We start from the raw sequence: 24,278 nt of genomic DNA, 5'->3' as shown, positions 1-24,278 counted from the left end.
TCAAAACCTTTCATCATTTACCAAAGGACCACAAATATCGCCCTAGGAAACCCAAATGGTCAGTTCAATGTCAAGACTGACTGTCAGGAGGAGGTGAGACACAGGAAGAATCTGAATCAGGATAGGAAGTTCGGGCTGAGTGGCAAACCTGTTTGTCCTGCTTCATGTTCACTTCATCCATGTCATCTGTTTCAAGTTGGTCATGTGCAACTCCCTTTAAGTCTTCTAGAGAAACAAAGGAGGAAAGGAGTGAGGAGATAGAAGTGACAGTCTAAATGGAGGTTCCCATGAAATGAAAAGAGATCAGCAGTGTGTGACTAGAAGTCTCCGTGAAATAAAAAAAATGTAGTTAGTGACGGGATGCTTTTTCTACAAAATTGTTAGAAAGAAAAAATGGCCCTATTAAATCAGTCTCCAACCTCCTCCAGCCCTGAAGAGCAGTTAGAATCTACATGTGGACAATTAGTCTGCTCTGTGATGAAGAGAAGCCTGCAGAGCTTGGGTAGCTTTTCCTGTAATGGAACCATCAGCAGACTTTCCCAAAGTCACACACAAAATAATGTAATAAAATAACATCAGGTTAGGAATCAGCCCAGATCTCCTATAAATTATGCAACAAGCACTTTCCACGTTTTTCTTTGTACAATACAATTTTAGTACATTCTCCACATACAATTTGTAGATTCCAATTTAGCTTCTTAACTGCCAACTAAGCTCCAACTCTCTTGATTCCCTCCAGACCTGTAAGTCAGAAAGCCAGCAGCATCCTAGGCTGCATCAAGAGCAGTGTGGGCAGCAGGGCAGGGAATTCTACCCCTCTACTCCACTTCAACGAGACCCCACCTGGAGTGCTGCATCCAGCTCTGGGGCTCCCAAAATAAGATGGATGTGGACCTGCTGGAATGGGTCCAGCAGACGGCCATGAAGATGATCAGAAGGCTGGAGCACTTCTCCTATGAGGAAAGGCTGAGGGAGTTGGGCTGTTCAGCCTGGAGAAGAGAAGGCTGTGGGGAGACCTTAGAGCAGCCTTCCGGTACCTAAAAGGGGCTACCAGAAAACTGAAAAGGAACTTTTTAAAAGGGCATATAGTGACAGGACAAGGGGGAATGGCTTGAAACTAAAAGAGGATAGATTTAGATTAGATACTAAGAAGAAATTCTTTACTGTGAGGCACTGGAACAGGTTGCCCAGGGTAGGTGGTGGATGTCCCATCCCTGGAAGTATTCAAGGCCAGTTCTGGATGGGGCTCTGAACAACCTGGTTTAGTGGAAGGTGTCCCCACCCATGGCAGGGAATTGGAACAAGGTGATCTTTAACATCCCTTCCAACCCAAACTTTGAAAAGATTGTCAAGCAAACACTGAACAAAAACAACATGGAAAACAATGCACCAAACCCCCAAGATAAAGAGGCTGATGCTTCAGAAAATTTCTTAGCAAGCTTCATTCTTTTTGCTTTTTCTGCTGCTACTGCTTGTTAAAAACCATGACTATTTGAGTGGATCTAGATTTTGCAAGATAGGTACCTGTTAAACAAGAGTTATTAAATTAATGGTATGCTTCCAGCCTTCTGAAAATAACCATTCATAGCTAGCTTGGCTTGGAGACAAACTGGTGATATATTCCATACAGCTCAGGGACGTGTCTGACACAAACACAAGGAGGCAGGCTGAAATCAATTACTTACTTTTGTGTTTGGAACGAGGGGCAGAGTGCACGTCTGCAGTTACAGTTTTTAGAGACTTGGGTGGTTCTTTAGGACCCCAGTCTTCTTCCCACTCCTTTTTAAATTTCTCTTCCTCTGCTGTTATCCTAGAAGAAGCAAATGCAGTTACACATTCAGAGTGCAAAAACAACAGCATCAATATATATCAGATTACCGTCATAATTTTTCAGCGTATTTGTTTTTTCTCTTTAATATAAGGCATAATAAACTGCTCTTTCCTCATAACCAAATTCCTTTCATCAATCCGTTTCATTTACTAAGCTACTAAGATAATTTGAAAAATACAGTGTAACTGAGTAAGATATTCTTGATTAATATTGAGACTTATAAGGCCAGTTATATAAACACGTGCACAGATGCTAAGCCATGAATGATACACTACAGTACTGTCACCTTAAATGAAGTAAAAAAAAAATCTCTCACCTAGTAATTTTTCATTTTTACAACTGGAATTACCTGTTAGAAAAAGTCAGTTTTAACTAAAACACTGAGGGACAGAACATCTACCATACACCCAAATCAGATGTCACAATGGAAAATTATACCTAAAAGGTGTGTGTCTTCCTTCTATAGCTTAAATCTATTTTGATGATTGCTTCCTAAACACATAGTCCTAGGTTGCCATAAAAAGTGACTCTTCCCAAAAAGAATTAAATACTGCTGAAACATGAACCAATAAGAAATAGAAATTTCTTATTCTAGGGAAAAAAAGGGAAAAAAAGAATAAAAGAGATGAGAGGGGAATAGATAAGTAGAGATAGAGGATGGGGGTGGTGCAGAGAGCGGCACACTTCAGGAAAAGAGCATGCAAAACAAGTAAAGTACCAAGGAGGTACCTAGAATGGCATGATGATCAGAAAAAAGGACATTTCAAACCAAAAAACAGCAAGCACCAAGTAGGTCACAGCAGAGATGCCGAATAACCTAATAACATGTAGCTTCATATATGTAGCCTTAAGTGATCCAAGATCTATTCTTGACTATAGCTGGCCTTGAAAGGATAATGTGGTGCCAAAATTTACCAGGTCTTAGATATATATGATGCTATTTATACTTGGATTATCTTTTGCATCTCTAAATTAGCTAAAACAAATTGAAAAAATATTCACATGGAGTCAAAACACTCTTAAATCTTCAGCTGAGCTCACTATTTAAATTTAGAGGCATTGTCAGGGAACAACGGACAGAATGTTGTTTCATTTCATTTTAATTAAAAAAAGATGGTGTTACAATGCAACTTGCAGTACACAGAGTTAGGGACCTCTGCCATTCAGGCACATTTGAAATGTTTTCAAATCTAAGATACCAAAATAGGGCACAGTGACTTTACACAATGAATTCCTGCAGAAAGGATTTTTAAAGGAAGGTAAGGCATGATCCTTACAAACTATTAATACAGAAAAACAATGTATTTTAGCCTGTCACAATTGCTCATGAAATCTCAGCTTTTAATTTCACCTTTTTTCCTCTAGTACCATTCTCCCTCCTCCTCACCCAGGAGATTGACACTGACTTAACTGTTCGGACTGTGATATGGAAAAGCTTAAAAGTGCTTGAGCGACACTTGAAAATTACAAGGAAGTATAAAGCTGTGTTAGACCTTACACTGAGCAGCCCTCAAGGCATGAAAGCCCTCCCTGAGTGAGTAAAGATGCTCTTAGTGCAGAAGAACATGGCAGACATCCAACATCCATTATAACAGAGAGGCAATCTAGACTGGGAGAACAGAATCATCCTTCACATGTGATGGCCTGCTTTTATAGCAGCTTTTGGCTATTGCAGGAACTTCTGTAGAAGGCCACAATAAAGAACAGGATGTCACCAATTCCCTGGTATCAGAAAAGGGAAATGCACAAGAATTCATCCATGTGCTGCAGTAGAGCCCACAGCAGGACTGTCAGAAGATTTTTCTCTTGTGACAGCTGAAGAATATATTTCTTTTTGCACCTTGGAAATTCAGAAATCCCTGCACTTTTTCTATCAGAAAATTTTAGCTAATACAGGTACATGAGAAGGAACTTAAGTGAATTAAATGAATTAAAACCCCTTCAATATGTCAAAGGGGCAAAGCTGAAGACTTGAGGGCCAATCTTAGTCCTAAAGGGCTGAATCAAAACAGGTATTATTGTGCTACTTTCATTTTCATGCAATTTCCCTCCATCATTTAGAAGGGAAGTTAATTATTGTGATAACAACTGATTAATTTCAAACTTCCAAATGTAAAAGAATGCTTAAGTTACAAATATAGTACTGATCTGTTTCTTAAAAGTACTATTTTTTTCTGTTACAATTAAATGTAGTGTTTCAGTGACAACAGAGTAAGCAAGTTCTAAGACACAGAACTTCCTTAATCTTAAGTTTCTCTATATATTAATAACATTTTTAAAATAAGTGCTCTACTTCAACTTTACATTGAATTTATTATTGTCATAAGCCTCATGTTTTCAAGGTGCTGATTTTCAGAACAGTTTCCTATTCTCTAACAGTCATGTACTTACTGATCTGTATCGGATCCTACATTTAGCTAAATGGAAATACTACACAATTTTATTTGAAAGGAACATGCAGAAGGTTTCCAGCCAGACCTAATACACAAGCACCCTTTTCCAGGTGGCACACTGCCTGTGTAAGGTTTTTACTCACTGCTCTATTTCTCTGCGGTATCTCTCTTCCTCCTCTGCAGCCTTCTGGGAAATCTCCAGCTTTCTTCTATAATAAGAGGAATTAGGACACCATGATAAAAATAGTATTTTCTGAGTAAGAACCTGAACAAAGTGTGTCAGCATTTAGTCAAAGACATAAACAGTAAATATATATGTATTGGGGGAAAACACTCCTTTTTAAAAGTCATCACTAAGATACCAAGGTTTCAGTATGGTTTCATAGGAACCCTGAGGACATTCCTGACCACCTGCATAATAAGAGCATTATCACCTACTTAATTCTCTAAGTCAATACCTCCTTCTGAGACAGGTCTATAGTGTGGTTTTTTTATGAGTATAAAATTTCTAACTGTCTTGCTAAAAATAAAACATGAGTGGATAGCATCAGGAAAATAATGAATATCACACTGAATCATTGGGGTACGACAGTCAGGGAGCAGAATGACCCTTCTACTCAGCATGGCTTTGAACGATATCAGCTCTGAAAGCCCAGAACATCAAGAGCAACACAGGATAAACATTTTATGAACAGAGACTCTGCAACAGCAAAACAGAGTTCTCTAAGTTCAGAATCTTCTCACTTCTGTGAGAAGCATCACAGAAATAATCATGTGCTCCTGTCTTCTGTGCCCTCTCCAAATCCAAGCTAAATTTTTCAGACTGTCCTGTAGAGAGCTCTTACAATCTCTCTTTCTCTTGCTGCTCTTTGATGATTTTGTTGGTCTCCAGCGCAAGCCGCTTCTGATGCATTAACTCCTGGCGTTCCTGCTCACGGAGATATGCTTCTCTTTGCCTCTCTTCTTCAGTCATGAACAGCTCCTTTCCCTGGAATCAAAACCACCACCCAAATCAGTCATGAAAATATCTCATGGAAATAATTAAAACCCAGCTACACAGTAGCACATCTGCCATTTCCTTACATCGCTCTTCCTGAGGAACACACCCCAAAAGATCCTCAAAGATCTGACTGCTTACTCCAAGGAGCTATTCTACTTTCAGCCTCTAAGTTATTATGTGCTAAACACCTCAGAAGAGGTTGCAACTACTGAAGTCAGCAACAGCACTGTAAGGGTCATGCCAAATACGTGCTCAGTGTGTCACCCAGAAAAAACTTCACATTATACTTTCTTGAAATCTCACTGAGCAATGAAATGCCAGAGAACAGAACAGTGAATGACTCCCAGTTTGAAGACAACTACACAGTTACTGTGTTTTAATCCCTAGTTGCTGCAGAAATGTGTCATCATTCAGGAAACCCAAACACAGGGAATGTACATCCCCCATACACTGTATAGTTTACGTATTACAGTTGGTTTTGTCCCTGTTTCATTTGCTTTACAATTAAGGCACCAGCACTATTTTCTGTTCAAGAAAGATATTTCCATTGTGCTATAGGCAGAACCCTTTGATAACATTAATCTAATTTTTATTTCTGAAATTAAAATCCCATGTTAATTAGGAAGGTAGGATTTTTCCTGTCTCTAAAGCACAAAATAGACATCTTGAACAAAACCAGGCACCGAAGAATGCCTTTGCATCATGGTAGGGAAACTGTTTCCTTTTGCTATCTGTTCTCCAGACAAAGACGTGTACTGAGGAGAGACATGCAAGGTGAAGGAGTGAGGAACAGAAGAGTTCCATAGCAACAATTTGCCATTTTAAGGATACCACCCCAGTGATGCATGCTGAGGTAGATCTCATATTTTTAACAGTTGTTAACATAACTGGGAGTTGAAACGAAGTCCTCAGGATGTTGAATTCCTGGAGCTTAATCAACTAGCCCAGAGCTTTTGTTTAAACAATGTCTACAGTGCCTTTGGACAGCTTCATCTTTTGTTACTATAAGAGTAGATGAAATAAACCATTAATTCCTTAATGTAGCTACACAGTACACATACGCCCTTAGGAAGCAGCTGAAGTGACTTATTAAATCTTTTTTTCCCCCTATTTAAGTCAGTTGCAAGGCAATTAGAAAACAGTCTTTTATTAGTCTATGGAACTTTATTATCCTCTTGTATATAACTGTGCACTTTGCTATAAGAAGGATTAAAGCAGTAAAAAAATTAAAAAATTTATTGAAAGTCACACTGAAGTCAGAGGGAAGATTTAATTAATTTCATCTGGTTTTAGATCAGGCCCCAAAGGCTTATAGTTCTGCTGAACAGAACAGCGGGAATGAAAAACTGAGCAATTTTCAATGTGTCAATACGCTAATGAGATCAGATAAACAGTTACAAAAGGAACTAATTTGGAATAAGACTTAGGCATCCGCTAGTCAGGATTAAAAATTATTTGTCCCCAATCCAACTTTCATGTTTCAGGAGATATCTGTTAGAACAGAAGCTCTCAAACATGAGGAACCATTAGGATAAAGTTAATTTCCATTCCTTGTCAAGGGAACGGTTTTGCATTGGCTCACAATTATGAAACTGTTTTGAGAATACTTTGTGTAGTATGAGATAAGCAAAAGCCACTCAAAACTGTCCTGGTTTGACAGAGGTATAGATCTTATAAAGAAACACAGCTTTTGTTTTTAACCATTTATTTTTATCATTTATTTGCCCACAGAGTAATTTTCACAAATGTTCTGCTTTAAAAAATACACTACTTACAGCGCCTGCTACCACAGAGATAGTCAAAGTACGACTACTCTTGAGCACTCTGACAGCCTGCAAATTAAAACAAAACAAAAATCAGTGTGAATGAAGTGATAAAAGGCCAGTATATATTGGATGAAAAATGCTGGTTGCCCAGGCTGGAATCTCCACAACTAAATAGGGTGGTAGGTATGCAAATCTTCAAATTCCCATGTTCGGTACACAACCCCTTGAGTCAGTAGCCCAGTATCAAAACATACTTTTTGTGCACAGGGAAGAAGGACAGATATTAAGTAAACTGTCAACTACAACTTCAGAGAATTAAGAGGACTTGACTTTACCTCTTTATGATCCACATTAGAGAAGTCCACACCATTCACCTCAACAATCTGGTCGCCAACCTAAAGAAATTAATGCAAATTTTAGTACAGATGCTAAGTTACTACATACATTAAGTGAAAACAGAAAGAGAGGTGCTCTCTAACATCCTTCATACAACGATCACAGGTACCAGCAGAGTGCAAGGGAAACAGACTGGAAACTGGCCAGGCTTGCACATCCTCCTACCCTTGGATCTCCTATTGCCACTGCTTGGGATCAAATCCTGAGCTTGAAAGAATATTGGTCTGATCCAGGTCAATCATGTTCTTAAAATTTTAGGAAACTACCTTAATTTAAAATGTAACCATAAGGTATTTCTTTCCCATGGGAAAGAACCCCCCACCAAACAATAATACCAACACAGCTAGTGCTTTAGAGAGATTCAGAATCCTAGAAGTTGTGAATACAAACCAAGAATTCCTTGTGGTACCTACCTTGGAGGTGGCAAACTTACCTCTAAGCCCACCTCTGCTGAAAGAGAGCCCGGCTTAACATTGCTGATAAAAATGCCTGGTTTTTGTGTTGGACCACTGGAAATACTGGAAATGTAAAAAAACTCCAGACATTAATAGAATAATATTTATGGAATAAAATTCATGGAATAATACAGTGTAATACAGTTGTAACTTGTTTTTGATTAAAGAATATTTATGATATTAGCCAACTCTGAAACAAACACCAAAACTTGCCAGTACACAGGGTATATCATCCTATTTTTCTATACACCACAAAACTGGTTTTAAAGAAAAAGTGAAAATAAAAATATTCAAGCTTCTGTGTGGGGAAACACAAAAGGTGGAAAAGCTTTAGGTGTGAGAAAAAAGCAGGTTTCAGGAATAAAGCAGAAGAGTCTAGGGATCAGCTTTGGCTGCGAAAACTTAAAGATACAATTATATAACAAGCAAGGACATTAAAACAATGGTTAGGGTTTTTAGGTTTGGCTGAGATAGGTTTAGAAGTTGCAAAAAATATGCTTAGCAAGATAGATAAGTTTAAGCTTAATAATGGAATATTGTGTGTTCTTATATAAGGTATAACAACCGAATATTGTGTACAACAGATGTATGTGTGCTGCTGTAGATTAGTTAAAACAGTTGTCTGTAACTTTTAGAAGCATGATAATTGGCTAAGAAGCTTTTAGGAATGCTCTGTAACCAGGAAGTCTTTGGATGTCTGGGACAGTGTGAGCTTTGTGCCATCTCTGTCTCAACTCTGTCTGTGAGACTGATAATGGAATAAAATAATATGAGGCTCCAGGAATGCCTGTCCAGGCTCCCTGTCCCATTTGTCAATGAAAACGCCGGCACTTCTGTATCTCACCTTACATGCTGAAACTTATATGTATGCTGACCTACACTGTCTAAAGGACCAGGACTAATGAGATTCAAAAGCAAGAAAGTAACACAATGAAGAATTACCAATTGTTCACTGAACTTCAAGATACTGTATGTACAAAACAGTGTTATTTTCTTAGGATTATTTAATAGAAGCAAGAAGGATGTTTCATCCAGAGGCCAACATCTAGCTCAGGAACTTTAAGCTGCCATCTAAGCTGGGCCCAAACACAGAAACTACTTTTAGTCATGCTGAGCCACTCCTCCAGGCTTGTAAAATAATTAAAAAAAAAAAATCTTTACATCCTCCAAATTACAGGAGAGAAAAGTCCTAATAATTTCAACTCTATATTTCTATAGAAGAAATCCTACAATATCCCTTCTACTCCAAAACCTCTGTAAGTATTGCAAGGACAGGAGTCCAAGAACCCCAGAATCATTATTCTAAAATCTCTTCCAAATTCAACATTAATTTTAGGAACTGGATGGTGTTTTAGTTCTGAAAAGGGTCAGAGAAAGCACTCTAAGGGCAGGGAGTGAACCTGACAGTGGATAGTGCTGGAATTTGCCACATCACTGAGCAGAATTTTTAAGTATTTAAAAATGTAAAAGCATTTAAAAGATCCAATTCCACTGCAACTTGTACTAAGGCACTTTCAGTCTGCTCTTATTCTTAAATTTAAAAGATTTTTCCTTTATAACTGAACTTTTAACACAGGTACTTACACTTTGCCTAAAACTATGTAGTATGTGCCACAGATATCCTGCTGTTGCAGTTAGCCTTCCTGATCCAGCATGGATCTTTATTTTCCTGACATCTTATCAAAGAAGGATGGAAATAACTGCCTTGAGTGTCTCATTTGAAAAACAGTGACATTAAATAAAAAATGTGACCCACCTGCATCCCATGCCTTTTGTACCAATCAAGCTAATGAAGACTTTCTTCTCTTTATTGTCTCTCCCTCCAGAAGAAGCAAGCCCAGCAACACTGCCCTTTCCTTCCTGCAGAGGGAAGAAACAATGCTGGAGATGTTAATTCTGTCTTGAATTTGTATCAAGACAACTATAAAATTTCATGTAGCCAGGATGAATACCAGCCAGCATCAAGATAAGATTGAAGGTCCTACTCAAGGTCCTATTCAAGGCTCCAAGGTCCTATCCTGCTGGAAATGAGTCTGAAGTAGGGTTATTTCAGTGGAGCTGCATGGCTGAAGTGAAAGACTGAACTTACCTATTTGGAGAAGATTATTTCAATAGTCAAACTTTGTCTTCAGAAAAGGTTGAAGGAAAATTAGAGGAAAGTGATATGGCAAAATAATCATTTAGATGTTCCCTGACAAAAGGGCTGGAGAAATACATGATAAGGCTCACTATTTAACTAAGTCTTTCTTCCTGAAAGCAAAAGAACAGTAATTGTGGTATTTCTTTTCACTTCTGCAACCCTTAGAAGTGACTTGCATTCAAAGTTGTAATTCCTCCACTAATATGCCTAAAATAGGCCAAATAATCTGATAAAGGTTTATGCAGTAGAACTACAGCCTGGGAAGTTAATAAGCTCAAGCAAAATGAAGTACCAATTAATGAGCAAAAGTAATTTCATTTGTGTCCTGCCCTTTCCTTACCTAATAGCTCTACAATCATTTCATATCACAAAAGATGTTTCTCACAGAATACTTTCAACAAGATACTGCATTACAGTAATGCATACAATAGCTTCTCTAAAAAGGTCAGAGGAGAAAGTGTTTCAGAGCCATTACAGATTCCCCAGAAGACATTTAACAAAATATTGACCTCTTACCCCAGAGTCTGACACAAATTGATCCACATATTGCCATTTAAGGGGTTCATCTGCTGAGCTGAAAGGAAAAAGATAATTTAAAATAATAGGACAAAATAAATGTCAATGTATTCCAGCAGCTACTTTGGAATGCGGCCTTCTATTCTGCATCCACAACTTTCTCTGGATACCATTCACATCTGGTTTATTTTCCAGGAATTTAAGCAGAACATCAAACAAGTGTACACTTATTTGGGCTACTAAGGGTTGAATATAAAATTGATAAAGCCCTCTCAAGTGAAACCATTTTAGGAGACTCTAAGAGAGACTGTAAAACTAACCATAACCACTCAAACATCTTACGCAAATGTCTATGCAGAACAACACCTCCTGTCATTAACATTTCTCAAACATTCTGCTTAAAGATTCAGCTTTTCAACAAACATTGGAAGAGAAAAACAATTTAAAATTTTTCTAAACTCTTAGGCCATCATCAAATGCTACATACACAGAGAAATAGTGGAGCCCTCCATCAAACTAGGTGCATTGATAATTAAATTTTGAGGAGATGCTCATGACAAATGAGGAAACAGAAATTGGTTCATTTAAGTAGGCAACCGGTATAAAATCAGATTCGTCAAGCAAGACATCTGCCTGATCATTAAAAAGGATGAGACATTTTAATCAGCATTCACACATTTTCATAATTAAAAACTGACTCTTTTGATAGAAGAGGCTGTGTGAAAATGAATAATCTAACTTGTTTTCAAATGAAAAGCCATTACCTTTTCACAGGTATCATGCCAATATCTGAAAAAAAAAAAAATTCTGTTAAGTTTCTACAGACCACCAGCAATCTATCAATAGCAATCTTTGTGACAGAGGTGATTTTTTGTGTTACTTACACCTAACTTTTATGGACACGATTTTCTTTGTACGAATGAGGTTTATGACTTCTTCATGTGTGCATGACGAAATGGAATATCCATTGATGCGCACTATCTCATCTCCAACCTCACAAATGGAAGGGAGAAGAAAAAATAATTGTGAGTTAACATTTTAAAACGTTTTTAGAATCAGATACAATCTGGCAGTAATTTGATGCAAAGGCTAGATAATGTTGATTCGTGAATACTTTCTGAATTACAGGTAATGTCCAGATCAGACTTACCTGTATTTGTTTTAAATTAATACCAAACACCAAAAGAGCAAATTAATGGCCAAATAACAATTTTATAAATACTTTCTACTATAGATCATATTTGTACTCCACAGATTACCTTAAACAGAAGACCCTGTGTTTTAATTCAAATAATTTTGGAATTGTTTTCTTCTTTTATACTTCAGCATAAGTATTATGCTTTTAAAGTTTGCTTTTACCATATGTTTTCTGAAATACATTCTTAACTATTTTTGATGTATAAAAACTAAACTTGGTCTTTTTATCTTGCCTGATTCTGGATTCAGAAAATGCATTATTTTAATGGACTTTACCCCTTTGTCTTTTTTTGGGGACTATGCAATCCAATGGCAGCACCCCAAGGACAATCCCTGGCAGTGTTCAATTTACTAGTGTAGAGCAGACAGGGTGATTTCAGCCGCCTCTATAAAATGTCAAATCTTATTTATCAGAACACATCAAAAAGTTTCCCTTCCTCTAATATAAATCCAAATTTGATATGCTATGATGACCGGAGTAGAAATTTCCAAATTTCTATGAACTCTGCCTAATGATCCTCTTATCCAGGCAGGCTGAAAAGGAATCAATGATTTAATACACTGCCCACTTCATTTAGGGCAGTGCCTTATTATCTGCTCAAGATTACACTGAAAAATGCCAGGTCCTGGATAAAGCACCACAAGCAAAGACTTTTACTTGACATGAACCACATGACGTGGCTGTATGAAAATTAGTTCTTGATTTCTTCCATTATCAAAGGAGATCCACCCATTGCACAATAAGATATACAAATGATTACCAGGAAACTACCTTAAAAAAAACCATCAACAGTATCATCTTATACCTCTGATCTCCACAACGACAAAGCCAAATACTTTGGCTTTACTTCTCTCCAGTAGCATTTCCTCTGAAGTACTGTGAATATTTGTTATGTAAAATGTATTTGATGACACTTTTCTCATCAACATCGGCAGCAAGAGATTTTTTTCTTACTTGATGAAACTTTGTGTGCGTCCTCACAAACGTGTCTGGTTTCACAGCAGCATTATCCCTAGTTATGATTGCTTAAAATGTTGCATTTAAAGACTCAAGCGTCAAGCTCCCAAATACCATTTTAGGCTTAAGTTTTCCATGCTGGTATCTGTGTGAAGCTGATTTCAAGTTTCAGCAAAGCTAAAGCAACTATTTTTATTCAACAGAATTTGAATTTGGGTGGAATGCGTTATCATGCTCATTAAAAAAAACAAACCTACAATTACTTTGTTGATAGGCTCTGTGCTTTCATTTTATATGAGAGGAGTGAGTGGAACTGGAAGTAGGAATTCCTCAATATAGCCTGTGTTCTAGAGGCTGTAACACACACAGAGACACAACACTGGGTGACAGGACATCGGGCATGCTGTCACCTTCTGCTTTTTTTCTTATGTACTAATGACCACTGAATCTTCCTACTGCGATCTGTCCAATTGAAAAAAAAAAAAAACCAAACAAAAACAAAACCCCCAAAACCCCAGCAATGTATCTTGTTTATTTCTTTCACAAGCTTTTCTAGTTCTTCTGGGAAGTGTCTCATGCTCTGCAATACTACACAAAACATTAACAACATGTCCACTCTACCAGCTCCTGTGTCACCCTTTTCACTGAAGCTGAACATTTCTGTCTGACACAGCACAGCATGAGAAGGCTACAAAAGCCAAGAAAACTGTCCTGCAGAACGGAACACACCCGCAGAGGCAAAACAGGACTGTGGTCCCTAGCCTCTGACAAGTGGGACATCCGCTCCCTCTGCTGGGCATCCAAAAAAATCTCATCCAGGGCAACGGCCTGCACTCCTAAGAGCCTGACAGTTTTTATTCATGCCAGTTGGATTTTTTAAAATAACCTTTAATAAGAGCAGAAATAGGTCAGTAATGAAGGATTTTGAACGTACAACCTGTGGTAAAACTACAGAATCAGACAAGAAAAGCACATGGGGTCTGCAGTTTAGAGTTACACCCCTGATAGCTCTTGCTGTCACTCATTTAACCAACTTGTTCCAAAGATTCAAAACCACATCCATCCACCCAATCCCTTTTCTGTTGATTTTACATATGTGATGGTGGTGGGGGGGTTTGTTTGATTTTTGTTTCGTTTAAGATACTCCCTTTACTCACATCTTCCACATCATGCAGGCTACAACAGACCATGGAGCCTGGGTTTGCACAACCCCAACCCTTTAAAAGGGTCACCTATCATTCTGTTACTGACTCCAATGCCTTAATGCACAGGAGCCCCCAGTTTTAGGGCTGCAAATGGCAGTGCCATCATGGGGCTTCTTTTCAGCAGAACTCATGTTGTTCTGAGGATGTCAGCATTCACTGAGTCAAATCTGTTCTCATCTCCCCAAGAGGCACTTACAAAATTATAAATGCACGCAAGAGCATTTTATTTTTCCCTCCAGTACGGAAATGAGCTTTTCCCATACAGATATTTTCAACAATCCTCTTTACTAGACTGTCATCTAATTTCTGAAACTCAATGCTCTTCACTCAACCTAACAACATTTATATTGCTGACAGACAATGACTGAGGGGGCTTTACAAATAACCCAATCTAGGTTGAACTACAGGAGATGTATAGGCATACAGCAAACTGCTTCTCTTTAGGATACTTGAACAGCTTTTCCTGAATAAAGGTGTCTCATACTGGGGTAATTAATAGCTGTTTTCATGTATTTTGTTACTTTTGTACTGGTATCACTGTATACCAACCTAATGAATCAGAGCTGTAGAGATAAAAGTCTGTGGGACTGAGTAGAGAACAGTAACAATTATTTTGGTATTATATCACAGTTTCCCCTTTCCCTATCGAACAGGGAGATGACAGACTTTTTAGAAAAAAGATGCAAACCTAACTTTTCTCAAGTAAAATGCCTATTATTTGTAACTTTTAACATGAGAAATATAATATTCAGTGCTTCTAGGAAATTGAAGGGGTTCATATAATAACATCAACTGTTTCAAATTTCCCATTTTGTGTACTTCTTCCACTTTCATCATTCACACCAATCACTTTGTATTCAGCAGGATCCTCACACACAAGTATCAAAAAGCAGTGGAGGGGGAGGTGGGGAAGATGGAGTCCATTTCTTAATGGAAGGACAAAACACTTGTGCCTTTTAGAGAAACTGTAGTCAAAAAAGGGTCAAAACTACAAGTGCCACAGAGAACCTTCATTATTATTTGGTCATTTTAATGTGACTTGGAAAGTACTTCAAGGAGAAATCATGCAATCTGGACTGGAAATTTTAAAAGCAGCAGGATGTAAAACTGATGTACAATAGAAAATCATTATACCTTTCTCAGACAGCATTTTTGGGATAGAAAATGTGTAGAGATTTTGTTAAATAAAGCAGGTGGGTGAAATTTCAGAAGCAGTTGGCTTTACTGTGAGACAGCAATTTAGAACAATGGGCTGCCTGTCAGGTCTTGTTATTCAGTGAGGTTCAGAAAGTGCCTAGTGCCACCTATTATTCAGGCACTTTAGGCTGAGCTTTAACACCACCTATCAAAAAACAGAAGCCAGGCAGTCACAGGAGCTGCAAAGCACCATCTGCCCATATTAATTCATAAAATCTAACCCTAACAAAATCACAGTCAAACATACTTCCCCCTTACTGTACCTACTCTGCCTGCTAAACACTAACCATGTTCTGAGTTGCAATAAAGTTTGTACACTCCAGCCCAAAGATCCTTCACAATCCCACTCACTGACACCAACGTGTACCACGATGACCTCAGTCACAGAAAGCCATGGGGCTTTTTTGTCTACTGAGAAACTAGGAAAACTGGCATCCTTATTGGAGCACAACAGCTGAACATAACTCCTTATCCAATTATCATGTGAAAATGTTAGTCTGAAACAAGCAGAGCTGCAACGGTGCATTAAGATCTATGTACTAGCATGCCAGTTTAAGCTCTTTATTGATCAGCATCATTAGTGCTTTCCAGTATTTTCCAGATGTCACAAAAGCCATATAAGTGACTGGTCTCGGTCTTTTTCTCAAGTTTCTAGCAGAGGAGGAAGGAAGCAGATGGAATCTCTCCACAGAGCTAACCACAGCCCAGGAGCAACTCCCTTGTGTACACTTCCCATTCTTGCTGTGTAATGTAGATGAGGTACATGAACTTTTGTAGTGCAAACTCTGAGAGGATTTTAATCTGAGTGAGTTGTGGGATAATACTGAAGCATACCTACAAAACATGCTAGCCTAATTAAACACTGCAATGAATCTTGCCAGTCTAACATATTTTGAACTAGTATTAAACATAACCCTTAGCCATCAATACTTTCAGCAAATATTCAGGCTTGACAAATTAAAAGTAGAAAGGCATATTCGCCTTTCCACTCACAAGCTCAGACCTTTAATACACCTTATCAGATTCAAAGTCTGAAAGAAAGATGCAGACATTTGCCACAGCAATTTCTCACTTCACTTCTCACTAAGCACATGCCGCAATGCCACATCCAAAAAGAAACCAAACGCCCAAAACTTCATTAGTGCAAATTGCACAAGTATTGCAGTGTTTCTACATAATTATTTTTGCCAACCTTATTGGCAAGTTCATGTATCTAAAATTCAATACAGGAAGTGCAATTCTATGCAGTACAGAGGACACTAGGAATAGTTAAAAATACGTTCTTTCTTCCATTGCATAAAGCAAACCCCCCACAATTTATACATGAACTTCAAGTAAGCATTTAATTGCACAAATTGTATCAGTGCAAGGTGGAATTAACACTTTCAGTATTTATATGCTCTGTTCTACATTTAATCAGAACCTAGCAACTTAAAACACTTCCACAGTCTAGAGATCTTTCTTTCCATCTGCTTACATATAACCGCTGCTACTCATGAAGTATAAACATTCCAGAAAAACCTTTAACCTTCAAAAATTATCATATCCCAAACAAGGAAAAAAAAAGGTTTACATATCACTAAAAACAACAAAATGAACAGTTTTAATTACTTGATTCACAACTGGTATAACAGTATTTACCATGGCATTGACGTATATATCTTAGGAATTCTACTAGAAGAGACAAAGAGCACCTTAGCAAAAGCAATTTCTAAATGTTAAAGAACAACCCTCAGCACCTAACAGTACATGAATATAATTTTCTTACCTGAAGTCCAGCATTGTCTGCCTGTCCTCCTTTAACTAACTGGGAGATGAAGAGGCCACAGCTGAATTCCACTCCACCTCTTACACTTAATCCAAGCCCTTCAGGATTCAAACGATCCAATCTCACCTCTTTCAGCTTTCTGCAAAAATGGAAACAATTGAGTGTTCAGCTGCATAACACCTTCTCTCAACAACGTTTCAGATGAAAGTTAGACACTATTTTTCTCTGATATAATTTAGGCATTTAAAAAAAGCAAGTTGACTGAAGTTTGGATGGATGTGTGTTAACTAAAGCCATCAAGTTTATTCATAAGAAAAGACATTTGCAATCACTGAAACTGCTCTTAGAGGGTTAGAGCTATGAGAGTTTTTTTTTTAATTATTAAATGCAGGAAAAATGAGAAAAGATTGTTTTTGACTCCTTTACCCTGCTTTTACTAGATTAAACTACTTGGCAAACAATTTCAGGCAGCTGTACCTCTACGAAATATAGCAAAAGCAAAATAACTATGCCCAGCTCTACAAAATGAACACTATTTTACTCTGAATTTACCTGGATACTCAGTATTTCCTGCTTGTATTTAAGTTAGCTGCCTTTTTTTTTGTTGCTGTTCTGCATTCTCTTACCGTGAGCGTTTGGGTGTAAGCTGATCATATTCCACCTGGTGTTTTAATGGGATGAGTGGGCGGATAGCATCGAACAGAGGCAACCTGCTTGGTTCATTAATCACCAGTTTTAGGTCCCCCACAAGCACTGGGAGATTCATAGACCTGCAAAAACACAGCGACAAAACAAGCACAAGTAATCAACACATCAAGAAAAAGCTTCATTTGGTAAGTTGTTGTGTATGTGGCTTCAATGTTTGCGTGCTCTTTCAAGCTACCAAAAAAGATATTTATGCAGATACTGGTTTGACAAAAGCAAAATAGCCTCTGAGAAAGCAAACCTTCTGAAAATAAAGAATACTTGCTTCAAAACATGTGACATCTTCTATACATTCACTTGATCCTTTATGGACATGCACATCATGTTTATAGACGACATCTCCAATTTCATTTTTGGAGTACCCACAAGATTTTATGGAAATGCTTGAAAATAACTCTCCTGATTAGACATACTTGCCTAACCAGATTGTTTTTCTTCACTAGTTAGGAATCCTTGCACATAAATCTAGGCTACAAGCTCCTTCCTTTCCTGAACTTAGAGGACTGAAAAATTGCTTCAATCCAGGAAATAAAAAAATCATCACAATATTCAGCAGCTAGAGCAAAGACTTCGTTTAAGTTTCAATTTTTGTTCAAAATCAGATTTGAAGGGTGATCAACTACTTAACAAAACCTACAGAAGTTAAACTGCTGTGAACATCTCTTTCATGAGAGCTAAGCAAAGTGGTCTCCTTGAAACTGTCAGCATGGAGATAGTTACAGGTTCCAAAATACACTTCGTTGTACAGCTGCAGGAGTGGAGGAACAGCTAAGGTTCATTGGATCTACTCCTATAAAATATCCAGTTAAACTTACTCTGTATTATTTGCTGTTCCCTTTCTTTTAATTTACATTTCCTGGCATGCAACTTCTCTGAAGCATGGGCAGCGAAAATACAGATCAGGAATACCTATATGGGATTAGAGGTCAAATACTTCTGGAAATGCTATTCACAGTGAAGCAGACATTAAGTGTTAGCTCCAACAGCAACTGCACATATTTCTGCCCTGGGATATTTCATAATGTATTCCCAGGAAGTGATATGTGATCAGTACAGGTTCACAGAGATATTGAAAATCTTGCCCAAGACACTGCAGTTTTAGAAATTGTAGAAAAGTTGCCATATGCATTGTTAATTTTGTAACTGCAAGAACATTTTAAATAATTCAGATCTACTGAACCAAGTGGCTTTCCAAACAACAGTCTTTATGAATGGAAAAGCAATTAGACAGACCTGAGTGAAACTGAATCAGATAGGCAGCTGAATACCCCCATAACTCCAGCTCAGTGCAAACACCAGGTGGCAACGTCTACATTTCACTCAGCTGAGATGCTTTAATTACGATATTAATGGAGACAATGTCTATCAGAGCCACTTGTCTATGATTAGTGGAAAATACATTCTCATCTTCTTTGAAAAACAATGGTTTAGAGGCTGGTGTCATTCTCATTGATACAAGTCTGAGGCAACTGTGGTAGAAATCAGTTCAGCAAAAGGACTGGTAATAGGCCTATCACCTTACCAATTTTTTACCATCACTTTGTAATAAGCCAGAGTCATTAAACATGCCAAACAGATTCCAAGACTAAATTTTGCCAGTTTTCTGAAAAACAGTTGCAAAATTGTTATCTGAAAAGTTAGCAAAAAAATCTTTGAAAAGTGATGTCAGTGAAAACCTTTGTGCATGTGGCATTAATAATACTAATCCAATAAGCATTATTTGGAAATGTTAAGGAATTTTATTAATGCTCTCTTCCTGTTTCCCAAGAACAGTTCTATCATGCAGGAGCCTCCCTACACACACCCCCAAATATGAATCCACCAAATGCTTTTACAAAGCTGCCAAGTCATAAAACCAAAGTAACTGTATAAGTGATTACAGACATGCTCCTTCTTTGCCTGCAGGTTATGCTGTGAAACCACAAGATTTCATTAAACGGGACAAAACCCTCTTATTTCAACTACATTCCTAGTAGCATATAGAAAGACTACTTAAAATTCTGAATATAAATTTTTCAAATTTAAAAATATTAGTAAAATTCTACATGAACATCTATAAAGCTAGACCTTACTGGTGGTACATCCGCAGCACATCATAAAGGTAATCCTTCTCCGCTTCATTGTCAATTAATAGATTGACCTGAAAACCCAAAGACATTATCATTAATCTCTGACTTAGTAGCCACAAATGCTGGACATAAGAGACTTTCACAGATTCTTAAGCCATAGAGCAAAGATTTCATCAAGGAAAAAGAATTTTTTTAAGATAAACATGTTTTTGCAACAAAGCATTACCTCAAAATGTCACACTTACAACAAGACTTCCTAAAATTAGTATTACAAATCATTAGAAGAGGTGGTGAATACTGATATATTCCGTGTGCTAGATCTCCCCTCAGTATTAGTATTATTACAACAATATCACATTTGTCTTACCTGATAATCACTGTACTGTTGAATGAATGTCTTCAGAAACCTTTTTGGCCACTCATTAATGTAGCACATGCTGTCACAGATAAAGCCACCACACTGAGATATAATCTATGTCCTGTCATCCAAACCACCGATTTCAGGAGCTCACTTATAGCGTTATGCAAACTGCTACACCTCTGCTCCTCTTTGCTCCAGCTCTTAACTGATAGAACTTGCTAGTTATTCTTTCCTCCCCCACTAATAGTACCTTTACCTAAACCAGTGTCATATTACTATGCCTGCTCCTGGATAATTACAGTAAATTAAAGCAAAAGAAAATCAAACCGGAATTCTTACATGAGGAGTTCAATTTATATTCAGTGATAGTGAGACCCCCCACTAATCTTACTTGTAGTGAGAGGTCACATCACATTAGTTTTACATCTGGACAAGCCTGATGTTTAGGAAAACAATTTACATCTGACCTAAAGGGTAATATTACTGTGATGTGAAGACTGAGAAGCAATTTGCATACTTAAAGAAAGGCCCTTTCTTTCTAGGTTTGCAACGGTTTGTATTATGTTCTAAACTAAATACATGCTTCATATTCCTTTTGTCCCACTTGGCTCTCAAAAGCCAGCAAGAATTCACATACCAGTGGTTTTCTATTACTTGTACCTTTTGGCTCTCTAAAGCCAGCAAGACTTCGCATACAGGTGGTTTTCTGTTACTTGTCTCCTCTGGAAAAAGACACTTTGAAAACACTTAAAGGCCAGAAAGCTACACGCAGGTCAAGATTGCTTTACAGTAACACCAGTGAGTAAACCAATTTATTCACAGTGAATTTCAAAACACAGAGGATAAAGTCTGACTTAAAAGGAAATAGAATGTTTGAAGTCAAAACTTCACCAACACTGCGCAAGGCTAATTGTAAAGGTAAAACTCAAGATAAAACTAATTCCAGCATCCATTTTTTCACTTCCCTGACAGGTAAAATAGAGAGCTCAATCCCCAGTGCTAGCTAAGATACTGTATGAGCAGTGTCCCACAAAGAACATTAAATGTTTAAGTGCATCAACCCTGCACAGCAAAGGGCAAAACCATCATCATCATCTCTTCTCCTGAGGGGGAAAACAAAGAGTAAAAACATTTCATTTTTCTTCCAGTATGCTATCTGGTGGATACATCCCCATTTCCTCTCAGAAAATGGAGGGCCACATCTAAATTCTGCTATTTCTTCTCACAAAACTGTCAGTCTTCCTGTTCGACTCCTGCACTTAGCCTGCACCAGCAACTTCCTTATCCTCTGACAAAACCCAACACCCACACAATTTCTAATATATTCTGAATGCTACAGCTGGGTTCATCATCCTGGGCCACCCCTACTAATGGGTCATTCTCCTCCTTCTGCCTTCTATTCCCCCAATTATCACCGCATCATAGCCACCTGCATCTCTTACCATTTTCCTAATTCTTTAACTCCTCAGGACAGAGTCTTACTGTAGACATTTGATTTACCTGGGCTTATCATGAGCTTCTAAAAGCTGACTCTAATTTCTTTAATCCTAAAATATCATGCTCCCCACCATCTTAAAAAAAAAAATTTAAAAACCAGTGGTGACATGGTATAACTTGGATCACAGAAGTATTTTAGTACCTATTTCTTGAGAAAATGACTGTAGAGTCATGGGATAGCTGATTTTCACACCTTTTAAACCAAGGATATTAAAGAAAAACCATCTGGATACAGCCCTGGACAATCTGCTCTTGGTGGCCCTGAGCATGGGGGGTTGGGACAGACAAACTCCAGGTGGCCCTTCCACACTCAACCCTCTGTGATTATTTAAAGAGTCTTCACAGTAGTTGCATCATTTATGATCCTAGAATACAAAGAGCTGCTTATGCTCTATTTCTCACTACATAGATTGCACTGTTTCTCATAGAAATTAGTAAGAACTCATCACAAAATCTGCACCTACATAGTAAAAAAAAAAAAAAAAAAGAAGAAGTCTGTCAAGAAGTCTACCAAAGTTTATTCAGTGGAATAGAAGCTGTGGGGAGCAAAAAGCACTTTTTGGTGTGGAAGAAGTTCAAACGACAATAACGCACTACGTTAACACTAGCTCAATCTGTCCGGTTTCAAAGAAGAGTATGAAGTCCTATTTAAGCTACACAGATTTCAGAAAACTATTGAAGGAAAGGGAAGAACTGGTCAATATATTTGCATATATTACATACTTTGCTGCTTGATTGATAGGGAAACTGATCAAAATTGCTAAGAAAAAATAAACTAAGAAAAAAGAAAATAAAGAAAGTGGCCATTAACTCAGGAAATTTAGATCCTGTAGCTGAGCATCTTCACCGGTGTGTCACAGAAAAAGTAAGCATCCAAGACTGTAGATGCCACAGAAGCCACTAGAAGCAGGAGGATAGAAAATGAAGAAAGACCTGTTTCAATGTCTTCTGACTCAGATAAAGTTGTCACTGATATCTGCATCGCAGCTGTTTGCAGCAACACTGACAATACATCTTACGTTATCAGGGGTGGGGCTTGAATGATTTATGAATTGTAGCAGCAATGAAAGGGAGAAGGTTTAAAGTTCAAGACAGTAACCACCCACCTAGAAACCAGACTCTCTGAAGAAATGTTGCACAACCCACTGTCGAGTTATACAGTAATAGGGAGCAAGGCAGAATCAACGGGCTGGATGACTACAGTCATTACTATGGAATACCCAGGTCCTTAATGTTTTTGAACTCCGCTTTGACATACAGTGGGTTTTTTTTGCAGTCCCTCTAATTCATCCTAACAATCCTTTAGTTAATGTGTTTATCACCAGGTGACAAATACTTCTATAAAACATCACATTACTTTGCAGAAATTGTGTGTCCCAGCTGACAAAAAAAAAAAAAGACCAAACAAAAAAACTCGAAACACTACAGAAAACTTTAATCTGAGAGAGTCCTGAACGGCTTGGCAAAAACATCTTTTACACATGCAAACTATTTTCCTCCTCCTTTCCTTAATTAGAGCTTTCTCAGCATTCTTCGCTCATACAATTTCGCGCTCTGCCGAGCACTTATTTAACCGGGTAAACGACAAAAGGACGGTGCCAGGCAGCCGGAGCCGCTCCATGTATCAAGTGCATTTGCCCATGAGTGCACACGCACAATTGCGCCGGGGAATGTTAAGGTGGAGCCGCAGCGGGCCGGGCCCCGGCTGGGCGCTCCAGGGCCGAGCGGGCACCGCCAGCGCCCGCACTCCAGCACCTGCCCTGCGCCTCCCCGAACGGCACCGGCTGCAACGGGGCATTAAACAAAAATAAATTGTACCAAGCCCTGTAAAAGCTCGTGCATTGGGGACCGTTCCTCTTCCCTGCCTCTCTTTCTAAGGGTTTTACACCCATCATCCCCTCCCCGGAGGCTGCCACCCGCGCCATTGGCAGGGCAGTGCAAAGTCCCCGAGCTTCTCCCTTCCTCCGCCGTGGCAGAGCCGTGGCCGGCCAGGGGGGCTGCGCTGCCCCAGCCTCTGCTGCCGGGGAGGCGGCCCCGGCTGTGCCCGCTGCCTCACCTTGTGCCGGAACTCGCGGGCGACGCGGCGCTCCATGGTGCGGGCTGCGGGAGCGGCGCGGGCGCTGCGCGGGTGCGGGCGCTGCGCGGGGCGGCTGCGCGGGCGAGGCCGCGCCCCGGGGCGGTGGGAGGCGCGCCCGCCGCCCCCTCCAGTATTCCCGACAGCGCAGGGGATGAGCAGCTGAGCATCCTGCGACCCCCGGCCTGGGCTGCTTGCGGCCGAAACGGTGGAGAAAGAAAAAGTACATTAAACATCCGTCCGTACACGGCCCCCGCCCCGCGGTGTGCTACCTGGGCTGATTTTTACTTCTGGTGCTCCTCTAACGGCACAGAGCTCCCATACGAGTTTCTCTCCTGTATTTGTAGGTATGCATGCGTGTCACTAACCCCAATAGTTAAGGAAAGCACGAGGATGTGGAATTTAAAGCATACTAACACACGGGTTAAAAACAAAACAAATCTAAGCCCAAACGAGGAGAAAAATTTGCTTCAATAAATTGTTGTATGGCAAATAATCTCAACTTCTTTATTTTTAGGTAAGCAGAGTGAAGCTGATGCATCAGTGTCTAAATCTGACTTCCCCCAGCCATTCCCACTAACAAGAGTGTTGTTGCTTATAAATAGAACCTCTGACGTGGCTGCTGTGAGTAACTGCAGAAGAATCAAGCTCGGAGCACCTGAAAAGGAACCTATTTCAGACTAATCTCTTTCATACTACTTTGTCTTGAGCTGGTTCTTCTCCCACTTTCCCTACTGTAATACAAAATCA

The 24,278-nt window shown here is 38.9% G+C and overlaps 1 protein-coding gene across 5 annotated transcripts in view; it reads right to left on the bottom strand.

Annotated features, from left to right (window-relative positions):
- The window catches only part of USH1C (USH1 protein network component harmonin), a 46,852-nt gene extending 23,261 nt beyond the window's left edge, over nucleotides 1-23,591 (bottom strand). For 2 of the 5 annotated variants that reach the window (XR_002273230.2, XM_019285187.3), the window contains exons 1-15: nucleotides 19,964-20,197; nucleotides 19,600-19,667; nucleotides 17,449-17,592; nucleotides 16,823-16,961; nucleotides 11,382-11,490; nucleotides 11,262-11,286; nucleotides 10,498-10,555; nucleotides 9,598-9,701; nucleotides 7,820-7,904; nucleotides 7,326-7,385; nucleotides 7,000-7,056; nucleotides 5,070-5,212; nucleotides 4,368-4,433; nucleotides 1,686-1,810; nucleotides 149-225 (exon numbers count right to left, since the gene is read on the bottom strand). Coding sequence is in view for 4 of the 5 variants with exons in the window: in XM_019285187.3 (XP_019140732.1) it covers nucleotides 149-225; nucleotides 1,686-1,810; nucleotides 4,368-4,433; nucleotides 5,070-5,212; nucleotides 7,000-7,056; nucleotides 7,326-7,385; nucleotides 7,820-7,904; nucleotides 9,598-9,701; nucleotides 10,498-10,555; nucleotides 11,262-11,286; nucleotides 11,382-11,490; nucleotides 16,823-16,961; nucleotides 17,449-17,592; nucleotides 19,600-19,667; nucleotides 19,964-20,032 (1,329 nt within the window). In the remaining variant the exon portion in view is untranslated. Of the gene's footprint in view, nucleotides 1-148; nucleotides 226-1,685; nucleotides 1,811-4,367; nucleotides 4,434-5,069; nucleotides 5,213-6,999; nucleotides 7,057-7,325; nucleotides 7,386-7,819; nucleotides 7,905-9,597; nucleotides 9,702-10,497; nucleotides 10,556-11,261; nucleotides 11,287-11,381; nucleotides 11,491-16,822; nucleotides 16,962-17,448; nucleotides 17,593-19,594; nucleotides 19,668-19,963; nucleotides 20,221-23,510 lie in introns of those variants that run through there. The other 3 variants (XM_039553142.1, XM_019285176.3, XM_039553143.1) reach the window with 3 other exon arrangements.
- Nucleotides 23,592-24,278: the final 687 nt, after the last annotated feature.

This window comes from Corvus cornix, chromosome 5 (genome assembly GCF_000738735.6).
Source record: "Corvus cornix cornix isolate S_Up_H32 chromosome 5, ASM73873v5, whole genome shotgun sequence".
In the NCBI taxonomy this organism is placed as follows: domain Eukaryota; kingdom Metazoa; phylum Chordata; class Aves; order Passeriformes; family Corvidae; genus Corvus; species Corvus cornix.
Note: the sequence above shows the minus strand (reverse complement) of the source record. Positions and strands in the feature narration are given on the sequence as shown.